This window comes from Falco punctatus (genome assembly GCF_963210335.1).
Source record: "Falco punctatus genome assembly, chromosome: 4".
Taxonomy (NCBI): Eukaryota; Metazoa; Chordata; class Aves; order Falconiformes; family Falconidae; genus Falco; species Falco punctatus.
In genome coordinates this window covers 73,082,776-73,101,004 of record NC_137583.1, presented here as the reverse complement: position 1 = coordinate 73,101,004, position 18,229 = coordinate 73,082,776, and the positions used below count along the sequence as shown (strand labels likewise).

General features: G+C 39.3%; 1 protein-coding gene across 1 annotated transcript in view; it reads right to left on the bottom strand.

Moving 5' to 3' along the window:
- ST8SIA6 (ST8 alpha-N-acetyl-neuraminide alpha-2,8-sialyltransferase 6) overlaps positions 1-18,229 on the bottom strand; it is a 56,400-nt gene that overhangs the window by 8,544 nt on the left and 29,627 nt on the right. The window contains exons 5-8 of the mRNA XM_080386383.1: positions 11,310-11,454; positions 8,922-9,034; positions 7,592-7,684; positions 4,099-4,571 (exon numbers count right to left, since the gene is read on the bottom strand). Coding sequence (XP_080242509.1) covers positions 4,103-4,571; positions 7,592-7,684; positions 8,922-9,034; positions 11,310-11,454 — 820 coding nt within the window. The 3' untranslated portion in view covers positions 4,099-4,102. The remainder of the gene's footprint in view (positions 1-4,098; positions 4,572-7,591; positions 7,685-8,921; positions 9,035-11,309; positions 11,455-18,229) is intronic.

Genomic DNA, 18,229 nt, shown 5'->3' with positions numbered 1-18,229 from the left:
GGACTCCTTCATTTGAATAACCCCAGAACAGCTCACTCTTATGCCACCTGCACCACCCTCTACAGATTTTACAAGCTAACCAAGGTTGGCTCTAACGAGTAACTTCATGGGACACGTCCACTGCTAAACTGAATATGGATATGTTCTAAATTATATTATCATAACCCCATTTTGAAATAGCTGGAGATGGAAATTATTATGTTTCTTCAACAGGGTAGTTCTGCTGTGGAAAACCAAACCAAAACTCTTCTAGATCTGTAAATGCTTCTTCATTTGATTTGAAATCTAACAAAGATTCTAATCTGATTTAATCTGCATTTTTCTATTCTGACAGGCTTTAACTAAACCAGAAGCAACTTATTTCCACTTGTTTCATTACTGACATTATTTTTAACACTTAAACTTAGTGGTTGAACACATGAACAAAGTGTGTGCTTAAAAGCTATACAGCATGAGTACACTAAAGCAGAAGATAATTCTTTAAATGTGGTATACATCCAATAATTTCACACTGGATAGTATTTGCCCAAGTCAAGGACAGACTGAAGTCTGGCTGCCTGACAGGAATCCAGAGGCGTCCTTATTTTCAAAATGTGGTATCATTTTTCTCAAGGTAATTAAAATTGAATTGTGGGGCAGTTCGTATTTCTTTAGCTACATTGAGACACTACAAGCATAAACAGAATTTGCGCAGAATTTAAGCTTGTGCGGGTATCCTATTGTTATAAATAGGTTATCTATAACAATTATATTTATAAATATGCTATTTATAACAGTGTTTATCATATATATGGATTGCAGCAACTTTCAAGATTAAAAAAGAGATCACACACTGACAGGTTTGGAACAAAATGATTCTCTTTGATGGTAACTCCTGAGCAAGTGAGCAGGCAGGCCCTGCTTTACAGGATGCTGCCCTGCCAGCTCCACCTGGAGCGGACTGCTGCACTGCTGTTCTCTCTGTCAAAAATAGATGGCTTTTAATCATCTGGTTGGAATTAAAAAGCTTAGACCCAATTTTTACTTTCCACATGAGATAAATTCACACTCAAAGGTTCAGCAGTTCTTGCTCCCCAACCACCAGCACACTTCTGCTCAACCTTTCCTCCTTCAGTCCTTCTGCTCAGACGATTGAGCACTGCTCTCTTTCCCAGGCTCAGGGAGTCCCAGTTTCATTCTTTCTATGGTTTTTTTTCTGTTGACTGTCTTCTCTGAGCAGCCGTTTAATGTTACTGTGCTGTATGTCAAAGCAACACATACTCATCTTCCTTGCTGTCTCTTTGTAGCAAACAGAAAACCTAGTGGATTCTTGGTCAGACAAAATTTGCATTTTAACCAGGCTTCTGGGCAATCAAACTTTTGCCAGTCTGATTAATTCATCATCTGACAATTTTTCTAATCAGATCTTTCTGTTTATTTTTAAATATGAATCAGGCCATTTCCCCTCCTTGAACCTATGTTTACTTGAAGCTAATGTCATGCCCTTCAGGCTTATCAGGTTAAACCAATGAACAAACAAGACTTCCTTCAGCTGCAGGGCCATAGAAAAAATGATCTGGTAATTTAATACAAAATAATAAAGATCATTATTTTAATTACGTTTCAAGATTTTGCTGATGTCTCATTTTCCATTTTACCATCTGTGATTGATACGCATCTACTCTAGCAAAGACATGTATGTGTCTGTTGAGCATAACCATAAAAGTGCAGGAGCCGATATTAAGGCTGATCGTTCCCCACATTGTTCCGCACCAGCTCTACAGGGCTCTCATAGCTGACAATTCTCTCTATCCGATACAAAGAGCTCACCTTTACAATGGCAAGGGTGGTGTTTAAGAGCAATGCTGCCAAAATTATTCACTGGGATGGAGTTATGCTCTCCCTATAGTGCTCCAGAACCTGCTACCTGCTTGCAATATAGGTGCTTGCAGCAGAACAGCCTCCTTCACTTATTTATGGCAGCAAACTTTTGTGTCCTAGTAACGTGTGAGGGAAGTTCTGCCTGAGACTTCTGTGGGCACCCAGCAGCGTAAGGAACCTTCAGCTATCCACTAACAGGGAAAAAAAGTACAGAGCAGAGAGAACATAAAAGGGAAACCGAAAAGAGAAAGGATATAGCTCAATTTTTAGAAAAGGTCATCTTCAGTGAAATATACTCATTGTAGAACCTCAATTACCTGAAACAGTTGATAACAGTAGCAGAATGGTGGCTCATACAAAATTTCTTTGGTTTTAAAGGGCTAACTTTTCTCTTTGTAAATAAAAGTGTAAATCAGGGCAGCACAACTTATCCTTCTGGCTGTTTTTTTCTTTACAGCTTATTTTGCAAATTTGGCCACAGAAGTGATTTTCAGTCTGTCAAGCATGGACAGCATTTAATTAACCCAAACAGATGCTTAACTATTTTTGTGGCTTCTATCTGCTTCTCTCTAGATTAAATATTCCTAAAGAGTTGCCTTTCATTTTCTTAGCTGGTGTAGTTACTACAATTAAAATTATATGGTATGCTTCCAGTGATTGATATCGTAGAAAGAATAAATACAACAGAAACTGCAGGGTATAAACATTTTAGTCACTAAGAAAAATACACAATGAGGTTCTTCACCTTTTCAATATGATGCAACTTTTTATAAGCCAAAAAGCATACCTTAGCCATATGAAACTGCAGACACATACACCTCCTCCTAGGAAATCTGCCATGGACTGGGAGAACGGATTCACTTCTAGGTCCCTTCTTACATGTTTTATATTATTCTAACAATATATGAAAGCAGTTTATTTCTCTGTTTCTTCAAGTAAATTGAAACTGAATAAAATTGTGCCTTCTTGGTACTAGCAACCTGCTAGTTGTTTTAAAGCTCCTGATGATGAATCAAGTGTGAATGAATCTTTGATAGCATGTTTTCTAAATACCATTGAAGCATGTTTTCTAAATACCATTTTCTAAATACATTTCAGAACCTAGCCAGAATAAAAGCCCTTAGCTTTTTAACTTAAAATTTATGGCTTAAACAAGATGATGCTATTTTAAATTTTTAACTTGAGCCGTACAGTCATGAGGTTACATCAGTCCAATTAAAGCTTTATCGTATATCATGGTAGTTCTACCATACATTTCACTTACAGTTACATTAACTTGAATCCCCTGGGAAAAGAGAGTTCTGTGAAAGGCAAATCTGAAAACAGTATTGTGAGCTGGGGAATTTCTTAGTTTAAAATATAAGAAATATTTATACAAATTGGTCTTATTTTGTCAACAGGGCAAATCAAGATTGAAAACATGCAGACAAATCTTTTCAAAGTCATCTGCAATTTGTATACAGCAAATTGGCTCAAGGTCAGAGGCCAGACTCTGTGCTGCATTTCTCTGAGGCAATACACAGAAGGCAGAGCTCCAAGGGGGATGGAACAGTTAGAAAAAAGAGGAAAGCAAATGACACTTCATCCTATACTTGTAACTCCCAGACTGTGATCTGCCTCAGGGTAAGATCCTCAGCAAGATCTGCCGTAGTGTATGGCAGCTTCCTCACTACTGTCCACAAGCTGCCCTGCAGTCCAGGGCCGCAAGAGCACACTGCTCTAAAATTACCTTTACCTAACAAGAGTAAACAAAGGCACATAATGCATGCTACTGCTTCATGGGGCAACCTTAATCCTTACTTTGGCCTCTGTATACATCTGGAAAGGCTGTGCCAGGATTAGGCTTCTTCTCTTGTGCATCATAGTATGTGACTACCTTTAATAAAGCAATTCACAAAGAAGGCTGGTTCATGGGATTGATACCAAACCAAACACAGGTTGATAAAGACACCTGTCTGAAATAAAGAGACACTACTGACTGACTGTGAATTACCGTGTATTTAGTTATGCTCCCCATCCAAAGTTTACAATTAGAAAACATTTTTCAACTCTGTGGTACGTTACATTTCTGTGGTACGTTACATTTATTCAGGAAAGTCCACCTTTCACTTATTTATGAACAGAACTGTCACTGAGTGTAAACTAAAAATGTTTTTCTAAGGAAGAACAGACCCACACTGTTTTCCCTTGACACGTTATTTAAATAAAGACATTTTATGTGATAAGAATGTAACCTACCTTTTCAGTCTGATTCACATTTACCAAACTGCAGCTTCAAAATGCCTTTGCCATGAAGCTGAAGGATCTGGTTGTATTCTTTGGGCATTGCATGGAAACCTGGTTTAGGCAGCTGGTTGTCGTAATAGTGGTGGCTGATTGGCATCTTCTCTGTGGATTTTGAGAAAGGCCAGAAGCCATAGAGCTTCACATTCTCACACAGCTCAAGAGCAGCACTAGTGATCATAAAACCAGATGACAATCTGTAGGCTTTCACACCCTTAGTTCTCCAGAACTGGGCAAGACTTTTCAGATAAGTGGGGTGAAAAAATATTGCCCTTTGGGTTGCTTTGAACTCTTGCAGAGTGTGATATACTTTAAAAGAAGTGGCTGTGTTGCTTCTGAAGGAAAATGCTGGCAATAAAAGGAAAGCATCTCCATAGACTGCAATGTTCTCTAGAAATTCTGTCTTCTTTTCATTTAGTTTGTTGTATCTGCAAAGTACAACATTTTAGGTATAGAGTGAATGGAACATACTATTAATAGAAATACTACAGGCCAAACCAGCACAAATGCACTTGCATATATGAGTTATGAACTCCACTGTACCAGTTCAGTCTGTCTACATGCAAATCATCCTAACCTGTTATATGTTGTCTTATGTGCACTTATGAAAATCTGGCTTTATTGCATAATAAGAAAATACTTCACAGGATAGAATTGGCAACATGTGAGCTACTGAAGCAGATCAAATTCACTGCTAATGAGACCGGGACCCATTTACAAAATTGATCAATTCAAGAAAATTCAAAGGAGAATGAAGAAAAAAAAAAAAAAAAAGAATGTCGTATTTATACTTCCTCTGTTTAAAAATATACGCACTATGATATGTACTGCATGTGTTTGTGAAATGTGGTTTTTACGTCAATAGGTATACAATAACCTCTCTCCAAAATCTGGGTGTCTGCCCTGTGTGGAAATACAAGTATGCACGTGAGCAGTCTTGGAGTGTTGAAGATTAGTGTGTGCTCAAGTTTTGCAGGGTCTTAGCTGCTTCTGATATACCTTTAAAATAGTTGACAATATAGGCATGTCTATTTATCTCCTTTGACTACAAAGGGAACACATGGAGATCAGTAGACTTAAGAGATCTAACTTCACAAATGAAGAGGATTTATCCTCAGATGTTTTGAGGAAGTATAAACCAGCAAAGAGACTTAGTTGTCACTGTTGGATAATTCCATGCTCCCAAATATTGAATAGTGAACTTCAGAGTTATCCATGAAGTGATACAATACCCAGGAGTGTCACTCGGATAATTCCATGCTCCCAAATATTGAATAGTGAACTTCAGAGTTATCCATGAAGTGATACAATACCCAGGAGTGTCACTCAACTTGTAGACTCTATACATCTGAGTTGAAATTCAAAGCACTGAGTCCTCTTTTGTAGGCAGTTGTGTGTATGAGCAGTGCATTTTCACCTTTTAAGGGCTACCAGAGCCCATTTTCACAAATGGCTCCAGCAGAAAACTGGAACACTTGGTTTCATGTCTCTTCACAACTTGAGTAGGATCAAACCCTCTTCTCATGCAGCACTTCCAAGACAGAGGACAGCAGCCACTGCCACTTCCATTTAAAGCCCTCATGGAGGAGTCATCAGTTACCTCTTGCACAACTGAACTCAAGCAAGGAGTGATACATTCCTACACCTGGAGGGGTTTAAACTCAGAGCTTCTGCTTCCCAGAAAAGTGCCATTACCACCAGACTAAAACAAAATGAATGAGAGTGACTCAGGCCCTGCTGTTGACCTTGGGCCCCTGTGCACGCGAAAGCTGCACAGCTGAAACAAGCAAGAAGTGCCTGAGCCTATGTCTAGGAAAAGTGGCTAAAGGGTGAACTTCTGGCCTCTGCTTCAAGAATTTTCTCTATTTCTACTCAGTGTAAAGCGCATAAAGAGCCTTCAGGACAGAATTCAGATCTTTGTTCCTCCTTAGCTAGAAACCTGAACAACTCAACCTTGTCTTGCTTTCCTTTCTAGCTCTGCCACTGTAAGGTACAGTGCAGCCCAGTTCCATCAGGACACATAAGAACCATGCAACCATGCCTCTTTCCTCCAAGAGAGTTCACCTACATTGTGCACCCTGACAGACACAGTTCAAAAGCTGATTAGCCTTAACAATAATAACATCAGACTAACCCAGAACCCAAATACAGAATTAGAAATTAAAGTGAATAAAGTCAGAATAGGTCTTCTGAGAAAAGAAACAAACCTAGTTCTGCTAAATGGTGCCACGTTGCTTCCTGCTCCTCCTTCAAAAGCATTTACAATGTTCTCTGAATATTTAAATAATTATTTTTTAAAAAATTCTAAAGTCCTCTCATAATCTCATCTTGGCCTCACAGATTTAGCTTCTATGTCTTTCAACGTAACTCCTATTAACCCTGGTGTTGCTTAATTCAGCTGAAAAATGAGTGCAGCTATTGCAGAACACTTTGATCAAGCCCACACAAATCGTGCATCAGGTCAGTAGTCACTAAAGATGCTGAGTCACTGGACAAAGTTTCCTTCCCCATATTATTGGGCAGCCCCACTAATACCAGTGAGCTAAATCTATTTTTGGGGAAGCAATAATTAATTTAAGTCAAAAAGGGCTGGGTAGGCATTAAGGTAGTTAGTACTTATTTAAAAAAATAAAGCTGTATCCTTGAATGAATGACAAATGCCTGTTAGTCATTTCTATGCTCACTGTACTTTCCCCTTCTTCTTTTAAAGGAAAAAAAAAAAGCTTTGACTGATTTTGTCTATTTGACAAATACAGATATGACAGACAAAAAGATACAGTAAGATCAGTAAGCAGTAAATAACATGCCACAGTAGTCCTTTTCATAGATAAGCTGCAGTTCCAGCCTGCTGAAGATGTCAGATTAGTCAGCCCGGCCTTATTAGATTTTCTTTTCTTCAAGAAGGTGAAAAAACCCACAATTTGCTGAGAAAAAAAAAAGTGTGAGCAGCTTAAATATGGGTTGAGAAAATGGATTACAGAAATTGGGCTTCCATTCAGGAAACAGCCTTCATCAGAACAGCCTCTAAGCACATTACCTAAGAACATGTGCTCACACTCCTACTGACAAGAGTCAGACACACATTTCCCAGCTTTCCTGATTTATGATTACAATTCCTTTCTGATGCTAGGGGGTCATGAGGGTCATGGGGGGAAAAGAAGAGGCTTGGGCTTGCAATCATCATTTTTATTCTGTTATAAACTGTGGACTGTTACCAACCAAGGCACTTGCTAATCTGGGTATTGCTGACTCCTTTCTGCTACAAAACAGGCTAGGTTTAACAGATTTCCATTTAGACTGGCATACATTTTACATGGGAACTAAGGCTTAATGACGTGATCTGCATGCACTACTCTATGCTGTTATCCCAGCCTATTTCCAACAAAATCTAAATCGCGTCAAACAATTATACAATATTGCACAGAAAGAGATTTGCAGTAGCACTTACTTCTGAGCAATGATACTCGGATTAACAGTCACAAGGTTTGTTTTATTGCCAACATCTTTGCTAATGCTTCCTGTGGTTGGAGGGAGGTTACACCTGAAATTGAGAAACATTTAGTTAAACAGATGTGCACCAGAAATGCTTCAAAATATTATTTGCAAACTCCTTTCTTGAGTAATGACACTTTCACATCAGCTCACAGGGATCTCTAAGCACTTTACAAATATTAAATAAGGCTTAGAGCACTTCTAGTAAAAATATTTAATCTACTGTACAGATGGTTAAAATAGGGCACAGAGAGCTCATTTTCATAAATCATCTCACAAATCAGTAGCAAAGTTAAAATCCCAGAAGGAGTCAGTCTATGAATGCCCTGTGTCAGCTGCTAGGAAATATTGCCTGTTGCCAAAACAAAAACTTTCTTCTGAAAATCTTCTGTTAGGTCTTCTAACAACAGCATAACTTGCCCAATTGCAGAAACAGTGGTTTCTGTAAAAGGTAAAGAGAGCATCTTTTAAAGTCAACTAGTCACTTAGAAAGTTTAGCATCATAGTATGCAGATTTCCCATTTTCATTAAGACAGTTGCCTAACTGTAAAGACTTTTTTTATTATTATTATTTGAAAAGCCCAAATATTAAGCAGTAAACAAAATCCAGCAGACTCTGTGATTGGACATCACTGAGAGAACCTTCACTCTGTTACTCTGTTCCCTTGCAGGGACTACGAAGTGTGAGTCATGTACTGAGACAGTGGGCCAAATTATGCTCTGAGCATGCCTAGTTTTCTCCACAATCTACACAGGGAGCTGAAAAAAACTATTTAAATTAGTTGCCTAATTGTTTAGATAGCTAACATAAGGTGAGACAAATACCGGGGTAGTTAAATAACTGCATTAGCAAGCCAACCTAAGGCTAAGTAAATCCTCTGTTAAACCAGAGGTAAAGGTAAACGTGACATTTCATACCAGTCTTTCTTACTTCAGTTTCAGGGTTTTCTTTATTCTCTTCTGATTAACAAAATAAAGAAAACAAGTTCCCTCTCCTAAAGGATGCTTAATGAACAGAAATTTCAGGTTCCCAGATAATCACATTTCACATCACTGGCAAGGTATCTTTGCAATCATAGATCATACATATATCCACATAGTCCCCTCTTTACTTAAGAAGAAGCATTCTGAATTCTGCAAAGCAAAATGAGTATCCTTAGAGAGGCAGAAATAAAGAATTGCCAAGATCCTTCCTCACTGCTACAAACTGGTGTTGGCATGCTTTCAAGCCTGCCAAGTTTTTAGAAAACATTTGACACACTTCAGTAAGATGAAGATGCTCTTACCTAAACACAAAGTCAGAACTATCTATTTCAGCTCCGCAGCTGGAATTTTTCAGAATGCCTCCATTTCCAACCACGGCACAGGTCTTGAAGGGATAGACCGAAAGAGGAGAGGACTGCAAACAAACAAAAAGACACAGCCAATGCCTTATACATCTTTTTATTGTTTCTTCGGCTCTTTAGTCATTTGTCCTTGCAGGTTTAATCCAGTAAATCCCAGTGAAGGCATTCACTGTTTAGCAGAGAGGGTTGCCAGGCCTGGACAGCCAAAAGCAAAAAAAGGCACCAACAAACTGGGAACTGCTACTTCTGTTGTCAGTACTTTGAGGTAATAACACTGGATTGTTAAAACTGAATGAATACCCTTTAAATACACTTAACACACAAATTATCTAGTGGACTGAATCCTTGACAAACGAAGAAACTAACTTGTTCTGAAGATAATTTAAATTTACCCATTTTCCTTGGCACTGTAACAGACTGGGGGCTGTCAAACAGTCATTGACTTTGTCAGCTAATAGAAGGTAACTTTGTAAATGCTCATTACTTTGTCATCACACAATTACATTTGATGCAAAATAACAAATTTAGGGGAGCCTGAAGATGCTGCAAAGGATAATCATGTACCCTGCCTTAACTCATGGTTAACGTGACAGCTAACTGAAGAGGTTACTGTTTCTGGCTGTTTGCCCTCCCCACTTCTCTTCTTGTTAGAGGCTGCTGTCTTGCAGTAGGGAAGCTGAATGGGAGCTGAGTGCATCCACTTGTGAACCAGCACAGATCACAACCTAGCAAATTAATGTAAATCGTTGGCTATTTCAGTTGACATTAATATAGTTGGCTGTTATCCCAGGGTCTCAGAACCATCTCATACATCTCGTTCAGCCTCTCCTGCTGTGGGAGCACTGACATTCAACAGAAAGGCCAACAGCTGAGCTACATTGACTGCAGAAACTGAACCCACTTGTAAAATTGAGTTAAAACTTGCTTACACGAAGGTTTATCCTTCCTCCTCCTCCTCTCATCAGCTTGCCAAAGAGAAGTAGGAAGGGACACCATTATGAACAAGACAAAAAGTGTGGAAAAAGTATCATGTATCACATTGCCTGGTAATATATTACAAACCAACATGTTCAAATATTTTGTTCAGTTCTGAAAAGACAGTAGGAGAACACAAAGGCCAGACAAGCCTTGCTAGCTTAGGAAGAATATATGCACATAAAACATACTACTTTTTCCATTCATTCAGTTTAAATTTGGAACCACTGTAACCTCTGTTGCAATGATGTTTTTAGTGATTCACAGCAGCATTAGAAAGGAGTAGACTCATGGTAGCTCATATATCACAAATCAAGAATGCCAGAGATGGGTAAGAGGGCCCCCATGTGCTCTTACTTTTGAGAAATCTCTGTACATCTCTGCACCCCTCTCTGTCTGTTCTCCAGAACTATTTTAAGTCCTGGGCTACAAAATCTGATTTCTTTGCTCAACTTGTGTATCTGGCACCTCTCCAGTGGGCAACAAAGCTGGTGAAAGGGCTGGAAGGAATGTCCTATGAGGAGCAGCTGAGGACTTTGGGCTTGCCTAGTTTGAAGAAAAGGAGGCTGAGAGGCAACCTCATTGCTCTCTACAGCTTCCTGAGGAGGGGAGAGGGAGGTGCTGATCTCTTGTCCCTGGTGTCCAGTGATAGGATGTGTGGGAATGGTTCAGAGCTGCACCAGGGGAGGTTTAGACTGGACATTAGGAAGCATTTCTTTACTGAGAGTGGGGTCAAACATGGGAACAAGCTTCTAGAGAGGCAGTAGATGCCCCAAGCCTGTCAGTGTTTAAGAGGCATTTGGACAATCCCTTAATAATATACTTTAACTTTGTCAGCCCTGAATTGGTCAGGCAGTTGGACTTAGATGATCGCTGTAGGTCCATTCCCACTGCAATAGTCTAGTCTAGTCTAGGCTATTCTGTTCTATCCTATCCTATCCTCATTCCATTCCATTCTGTATCAGGTTTACCACCAAAATAACTTTCATAAATTATATGCCCAAGCCTGCACTGGAAATAGCATAGGAGTATGAGGAATATGAAATGTTGTTCCAGACTGAAATGCCTTTGAAAAGGGGAATGAGAAAAGAAGGCAAACATTCTCAGCCTGCCAAGCCAGGCTACAACTTGTATTCTGTACCAAATCTGCCTACAACCTGATTTCTGATACCCTGTCCATGCCTCCATCACTGCAGGGGAAGGCTAAAAAAAAAGGTCTTACAAGGTGAATGAAGAAGTGCATACAGGAGGTGAAGGGTCTCTTCCAGAGGTATCAAACAAAGCAACTCTATTACTAACCCGAAATACATATGATACTGCAATCATAATAACAGGTAAAGATACAGTTCTTACCACAGGCAGCATCTTAAAAATGTCCTCTGTAATGAGGATGGTCTTTTTACTGTCCACTTCATAACTCATGTTACTTCCCAGTGGGCTGTTGTTTTGAGAAGCAATAAAATTGTGAACTGCATCACAGCAGGAAGCTAATTCTGACCTGCAAAAAACCCAAACAAAACCTGCTCAAAGACAGGCATATAAGTAGGAAAGTGATTGTAGAGAACCAGATCAGTGAAAACCAGTTCTAACTAAGCAACAGAAGGCTATAGGAACCCTCTGTAATGTCATTTCTCCTGACTTGCTTTGCAAGTCTGCTTTCACAGCAAACACTCAAAAATTATCAGACCAAGAACTTCTCTTATCCTGATTTTCTCTCTTGGTCTCCCTTTCCCATCCAGAAAAAGTTGTAATCAGTCTTCTCCTTACTATTAACTGCTAAGATTATTATAGAAACACTGAGAAACTTCAATCCCCAAAGAATTAACGATGTGATTTCAACCAACATAGAATGAGTAATTATAAGAAACTGGAGGAGGCTGAAGACAGAACCAAGGAGATGAAAGGAATGGTGATGGGAAGTACTGGCTATAGTACTTAGTGAACAGCTGGATAGTTGCAAGCCAATTAATTAACAATTCATTTCTGCAACTGCTCAGTACATTTTTCCTGTGCACATCATCACAGATGTTAAATGAATTACATCACAACTTGCAAATAGACAGATATCTTTGTGGTAAAGACATACAGCCCACCTGCTCCGCAAAACACCTAGCAGAAGTTCTTAAATAGACAAGAGTGCAAGAGTTCTTAAATAGACGACTTTACGTAGGAGTGAAGTCTATCACCCATCTTACAATTCCCATTACCTCCAAACTTACAAAAATACTACATGTGCAAACATCCTACTATTAACAGTGAAATGCAATGAAAAGCCCCATCAGACCTTTGAAATCAGACCTGAAACATTGTAATTCATTTTGCTTTAGGGAACAATGTTCTCTCTGCTGCCACTGGATCTGATTTTCAGACTGTAAGGCTGAAATATTCATGGCCAGGATATTATCCATCAATCGTTAGGACACAGCTATTTCATTAGGTGAGATACTAAGAGAATTATTAACCATTTAGAGAAGAAAGTTCACTGATAACAGAATTGCTTGGAATTTTGAAGAAGATAACACAGCAGGGAAAAGATAATAATTCCTGTCCTAATGCTGAAGGTTAAATGTGAAGAAAAAATAATAATATATATATTACAGTTATAGCCAAAGGAATAGAAAACTTTTATTTCATACTTTTCCAGTGAATAAAGTAAACCAAACCATTGGCACTAGTTGAACAATACAGGCCAAATTCTGGTTGAAAGTAAGCTGACTGTAATAGAGTAAGACACAGGTAAGAGAAGTTGCTTCATTCAACTTTATCAACAATTAAATAGAGCAAATATTTTAATAATAGTATAATTTTGTTTCTGATGGAGAAGAGGCATAGTCTAGCACATGGAAGAACCCAAGGTTTATGTTTCCTGAAAGACAAGGAAGAGAATGAACAGATCTGGGATAACCCCCAAGCTCACTTCTCTTGAAATAATGGTCAAAATGGGGGGCAACAAGGTTGGGAAGGTTGGTTTAATTCATACATACAATACCAAAGGAAAGAGTATCATTTCAATTGGCAGATGGCTTACTGCTATATATTAACCCATTCTGAATACTGAGCTCTGAAAGTCCTCAAAGTTTCCAGATGTGTGAGGAACACCGAGTGCTGGGATGGCACAGATCTGAAATAATCATACTAGGAGAGTTAGTAGGAAATGTTAACTACTGAGGAAGGAAACAGTAGGGTCCAGATTCCCACAAGCCATATTCAGCTCCACTCCCCAAACACAAACATTCCCACTGCCTTGCTCGAAGCCTTAAGGGGCAGGGGAGGTCTGTGGTCTATGAAAACCACTAGGTACAAGGGTAGGGATCGAACCAAAGCACAAAAGGTGCACACATGGTGAAAACAATTGCTCTGGGCATATAGAGTCCTATTTTAAAAATATGGAGAAATAGAAATGGAGGAATGAGGCAGGAGAGTCAAATTAAGTCAATAATTCTGGAAACACTGGATGTTACAGAACCACTCGACTAGAGTTCACTTGCTTTTCTTTCTTGTACACTTTTTTCCTATAACCACATCTTTCTAACCTTAACACGTGTGCTAACAAGAGGATTCAGATATTACTGTCAGGCCCTGAGGACAACCATGAAGTCTCACTACCCCTGCCCAGACCTTCAGGGCCCTTGCACCCTGCCCATGGCCCAGGACCCCATTTCAGTGCCCCAGAGCTGTCAGCCTCTGACCCAGCAACACTGCAGCAGAGCTAGTCTCCAGCTGTACCCATCCTGTCCCCAGGGAGGTGCCCATGCCCAGGGCTAGGGCTGCCCCACTCCTGGCAGGGGGTGGGATGGGCCCGGCTGCCAGTCCCTTCTCTGCTGGGCTGGGATCCCACTCTTAGGGAGCTGCCATCGTTCACTAAATATTATCTATGTCAAGTACAAGACGTTCACAGAAGGCATAATGCCAGAATATCCTTGCCCAGCTTTAGTAAAACAGCTGTTCTGTGTGTGATGGCTACCAGAACCTGAAAAAGCAAACTGATGATAGATAACATTCACTAATACAGACGACGTGGTTTTGCTTTTTATTACTCATTCCACAAGAACGAGTGCTTCAATAAAAGCAGCAACAGTCTGGAAGAAAAACAGATATCAGAATTAGTAAGAAAATAATAGTTTAAATTAATATTATGGATTCACTGAGGAAGTACAACAGAGCCAGGCTAGTTCAGAAATGCAGTGAGAACAAGAAAATACATACTGATTAATGACACATATACTTAGGTTACCTAAGAGCATATATGCTAAAAATTTGGAGGCAACAACAGAAACCTCTTACTTAGATCAAAATGTGCCCAAGCATCCATGTACAGAGTTCAAGCCAGAATGCATGTAACTGCAGACAGCAATACCTACTGGCAATGTATTTAGTGATCTGTTCATACAGGATTTTGCACAAGCTGTGACACATGGTACCTCTACAACTGACAGCAAACAACAAGGAAGTGGTAGAGTCTGGGCATTTCAAGCAATCTATTACTGCAATCATCATTATAGTATTGATGTCATGAGGTAATGACACACTAAAGAGCATGTGTTTCATAAGATTAAGATATGTATCATATAAGCCAATTCTTTTAACAAGTGCTATATGTAAGGTGTTGCAAAGTCAAGACATTTTAACTTCTGTATCATGCCATCTGGGGAGACAAATTGTTAAAACCCAACATATAAAGAAGTTCCTAACCAGATAGTGGGATAAGAGACAAGGGTCAGAATCTTCACAGCATCAAACAGTACCACCTTAAATCCAAACTGCATTTTCTTTGGAAGGGTAGAAAGTGATCCACATTGTCTGTTCTGACCAGCAGAAGACACTGAGATATGGAGCCAGCTTTTGGAAGATGGGATGCTGCTATACGGGCTGAGCATCCACCTCAGATATGTGTAAGAACATGGATGTAGCCCACAGTAAGAAGGTTTAAGTTCCACTTGTTAGCAGAGCTGCTAGACTTGGAGGCTGCCTTAGAACAAAGTGTTTTTATGATCCAGTCACAATATTATAAGTCTGGAGTGAAGCAAGCTGCAGTCAAAGTACCCAAGTTTTGTAAGGCTCTAGGTGTGTAAAGTATCTTCTCTGGAGTACACGTTGGCACTGCCAGTTTCTTATTTGGAGGAAGCCTTCTCTCCAACACTTCTCCTGCACACAGCTGGAAGTGGAGTGAAACCTAAGAGCTACTTTTAAATCCTGAGGCTTACTATCAACCACAGATATTTCTTATGCCAAGATAAGTAGAAAGGCAGTTGAAGCATTATTTGGAAAATGTCACTTGTAACAAGTGAGGAACAAAACCAGTACCTGGAAAAGAAATTTAAGAAAATCCTGGCTTCTGAAGCAAGTTATCAAAGTGTTGTGACAAGCCAAAGGAATAACATTGCTTTGCAATTGCTATGCAGCTAGTCCACACTTAACTGTGGGCAGTAATAGAGGACTGTTGCCTTGATTGCACATGTTTCCAAAGCCCTCTGCATTAACAGAAACACTCCACATTGATAGTTCACTCTATGTAGTGCTAGTCAGTTAAGCATCTACAGTATCTAAATATTCTTTGCAGATCCTGTAGTAGCTCTGTAGCCAAGAAGCTCAGCCTGAACTATTTGTATCCCTCCAAGTAGCAAAATTAATTAGCTCAGCTTGGTTCTGCACTAATATGAATACATGCATTTTAGCTGGTTCAGCGCTTGCATACAGGCTGCACATGCCTGCTGACAAGACATGGTGTGCACACATCCTGAAGAGACTGCAAAAGTCTCATCATCTTCCTTTCAACAACTCAATCTGAACCAGCCATAAGGGCTAAAGCAGTCAATGGTTAGTCAAGGGCTAGCAGAGTTTCTCAGCTGGTCCAAAAGCCAGCACTGCCCTTATCCTAAATGGAATGGGAAGAATCTATAATAGGGGTGAAATTTGTCCTAAGAGCTTCCACTAAGTTTAAAAACTCCCCACTGCTGCAAACTACTGAAACCAGTACCAAGAGGACCTCTGATTCATTCTCCTGCAGTAAGTAGGATGGTTTTTATTCAGAACACATTCTTTCATCAGAAATGCTTAGCTAAAAGTAATTTTGTTCTATATGTTCAAAAAATATCTTATTCAGGTATGTATCTGGTGTGAAAAGGCACTTGCTTCTGCACCAAAACTTTACACATCCTTGTACTTTGGGACACAGGAAAGGGCGTATACCACTGGAATTGTCTGCTCCAGCCTAGAGCTGGACAACTGGGCCTGCACAGTTATAACCGTGATCCTCAGGGGGACAGGAGCCTGCATAATCTGACAAAACTGTGTGAACTTAATAGTATTTCTTTTGGTTAGGCTACAGTTCAGTGTGATGCCAGTGCCTGTAGACCTGAGGCCAGAGGGCATTCTTCATAGCTGAGGACAGTGTGGAATATTTCACTGTCATTATATATTGGACTAAATTAAAGTCAGAGGAGGGGAAAGTGGATGGGGATTGACACTGCAGAAATACCAAAATATGCAAAACATTTTTCTAAATAGTAGATACTCAACTGTTTTAAGGCCACGGTAGGGAGGGTGAGGAAAATCATCTTAATTTGCACTAAAGAAAGCTTAAGTTCAGTATTAGGAAGCACACCGAAACAGACTGTGTAGGCAAGGTGCAGAATATCAACAACTGGAGATCTTTTCATATGTATTTGGCCAAACATCTTTCAGAAATGACTGAAGTCCATTTGATTCTAAGTCACCTTCTACAAACATCTCTACAAGCAAATGTTTGTTTGCGCAAAGAGTATTGTATCAGTCCTGTTATAAAGCACTTGCACGTTAGCTACACCAGCAGTGCTTACACAGACGTACCCCTTTGTGGATCTTCAGTTAGCCAACACACATAACCACCACATAAACTACATAACCAAACACAAAGTAAGACTAGCAAATATTTAAAGCTGTAACTCCTGTAAGCCTGATGCTAAGTATATTTCACAGCAGTTTGCAATATAATTTGAATAAATTGAATAAAGGGCAAAGTATTCCAAGTGACAAAAGTCTGGATTACTAATAACCAGAAAAAGTGTATGCTTGCCTAATAGCTTGCTTTAATGGTTCATGTAGCTTGGGTATTTGTAATCATTAGTTCATGTGAGCTATTGTACTGCACGTGTGAAGACAACAAAGACTTTGAGGTTTCACATTGAAGAGACTGTTGCGGTGGTACAGAGAAGAACCCACAAAAAAGCCCACTATATAACAGCAAATTTCAAGGGTACAACTACAAACAGTGCAAGACTACCTTTTATCTATGTCCATTGCTGTAATATTTTATAATGAGCAAGCAATTATCTTACTGTACTGCACTGGGTGCTTTAGACAATGATATGGGTTTCTCCAGGCTCTTGTCAATCCAGGTCAATAGCAGCAAAGTGCAGTGAGGCATATTATGACATATTCCAGTCTTTTAGAAAAGAGTGGTTAAATCCGGTATCTGCAACAGAACATGTTGAAGGGGAACGCTACACTGACAACCCTTGAACTGCCTATAAATGAAGTAACATAAACGATTAAGACAATGAAAGCCAACAGGGTTGAATCTGAAATCAAAGCTGAATATGTAAAAAACGTATTAAAATTTTCAAATGAAAGATTATTTAAAGAGTCCACTGTGAAGACATAATTAAGTCAGCCTGATCCAAAATTAGGTTCTCCTTATAGGAATCCTCCAACCTTTAGGAAAGTATATAGTCTGTAGAGCAATTAAAAGATTCAACCATTTCTCCAAACTGTCACTAATTACTATCTCTCCACCAAGCCTTTTTCCTCTTCTGAAATAGAAATATGTCTCCAAATATATACTCCTGATTTTACATATGATCTATTAAACCTATGCAGCGAATGTACTCTTAAATCACACTGTAATCTCTGAGCTCTGTGTATTTTCTTATATACTGGAATGGAAGATTTCAGAGAATACAGTGTAATTATTGATCTGTTTAGTGTTAGGAAAGCTATTGATTATGTGGTGGTGTGAGCTTATGCAAGCATAAATTGACCTTGCAGGGTATTATATTTGTTTCAGCTGTGATTCATCACAGTACACAGATGTATTAAGCAATACTCTTATATATGTTAAGAGTGTAGCACACTACAAATTAATCTCTTCAAGAAGGAGTGGGATTTTATAATCTGCAGGAATGTTTAACACACACTTTTCAGAAAAGACATTAAAGTGGGAAAAGGGTAATAGAGGTCGAGTGGAATAAAAAGCAGGAGGGGAAATTACAGGACTAGGAAAATGGTTTGATCTT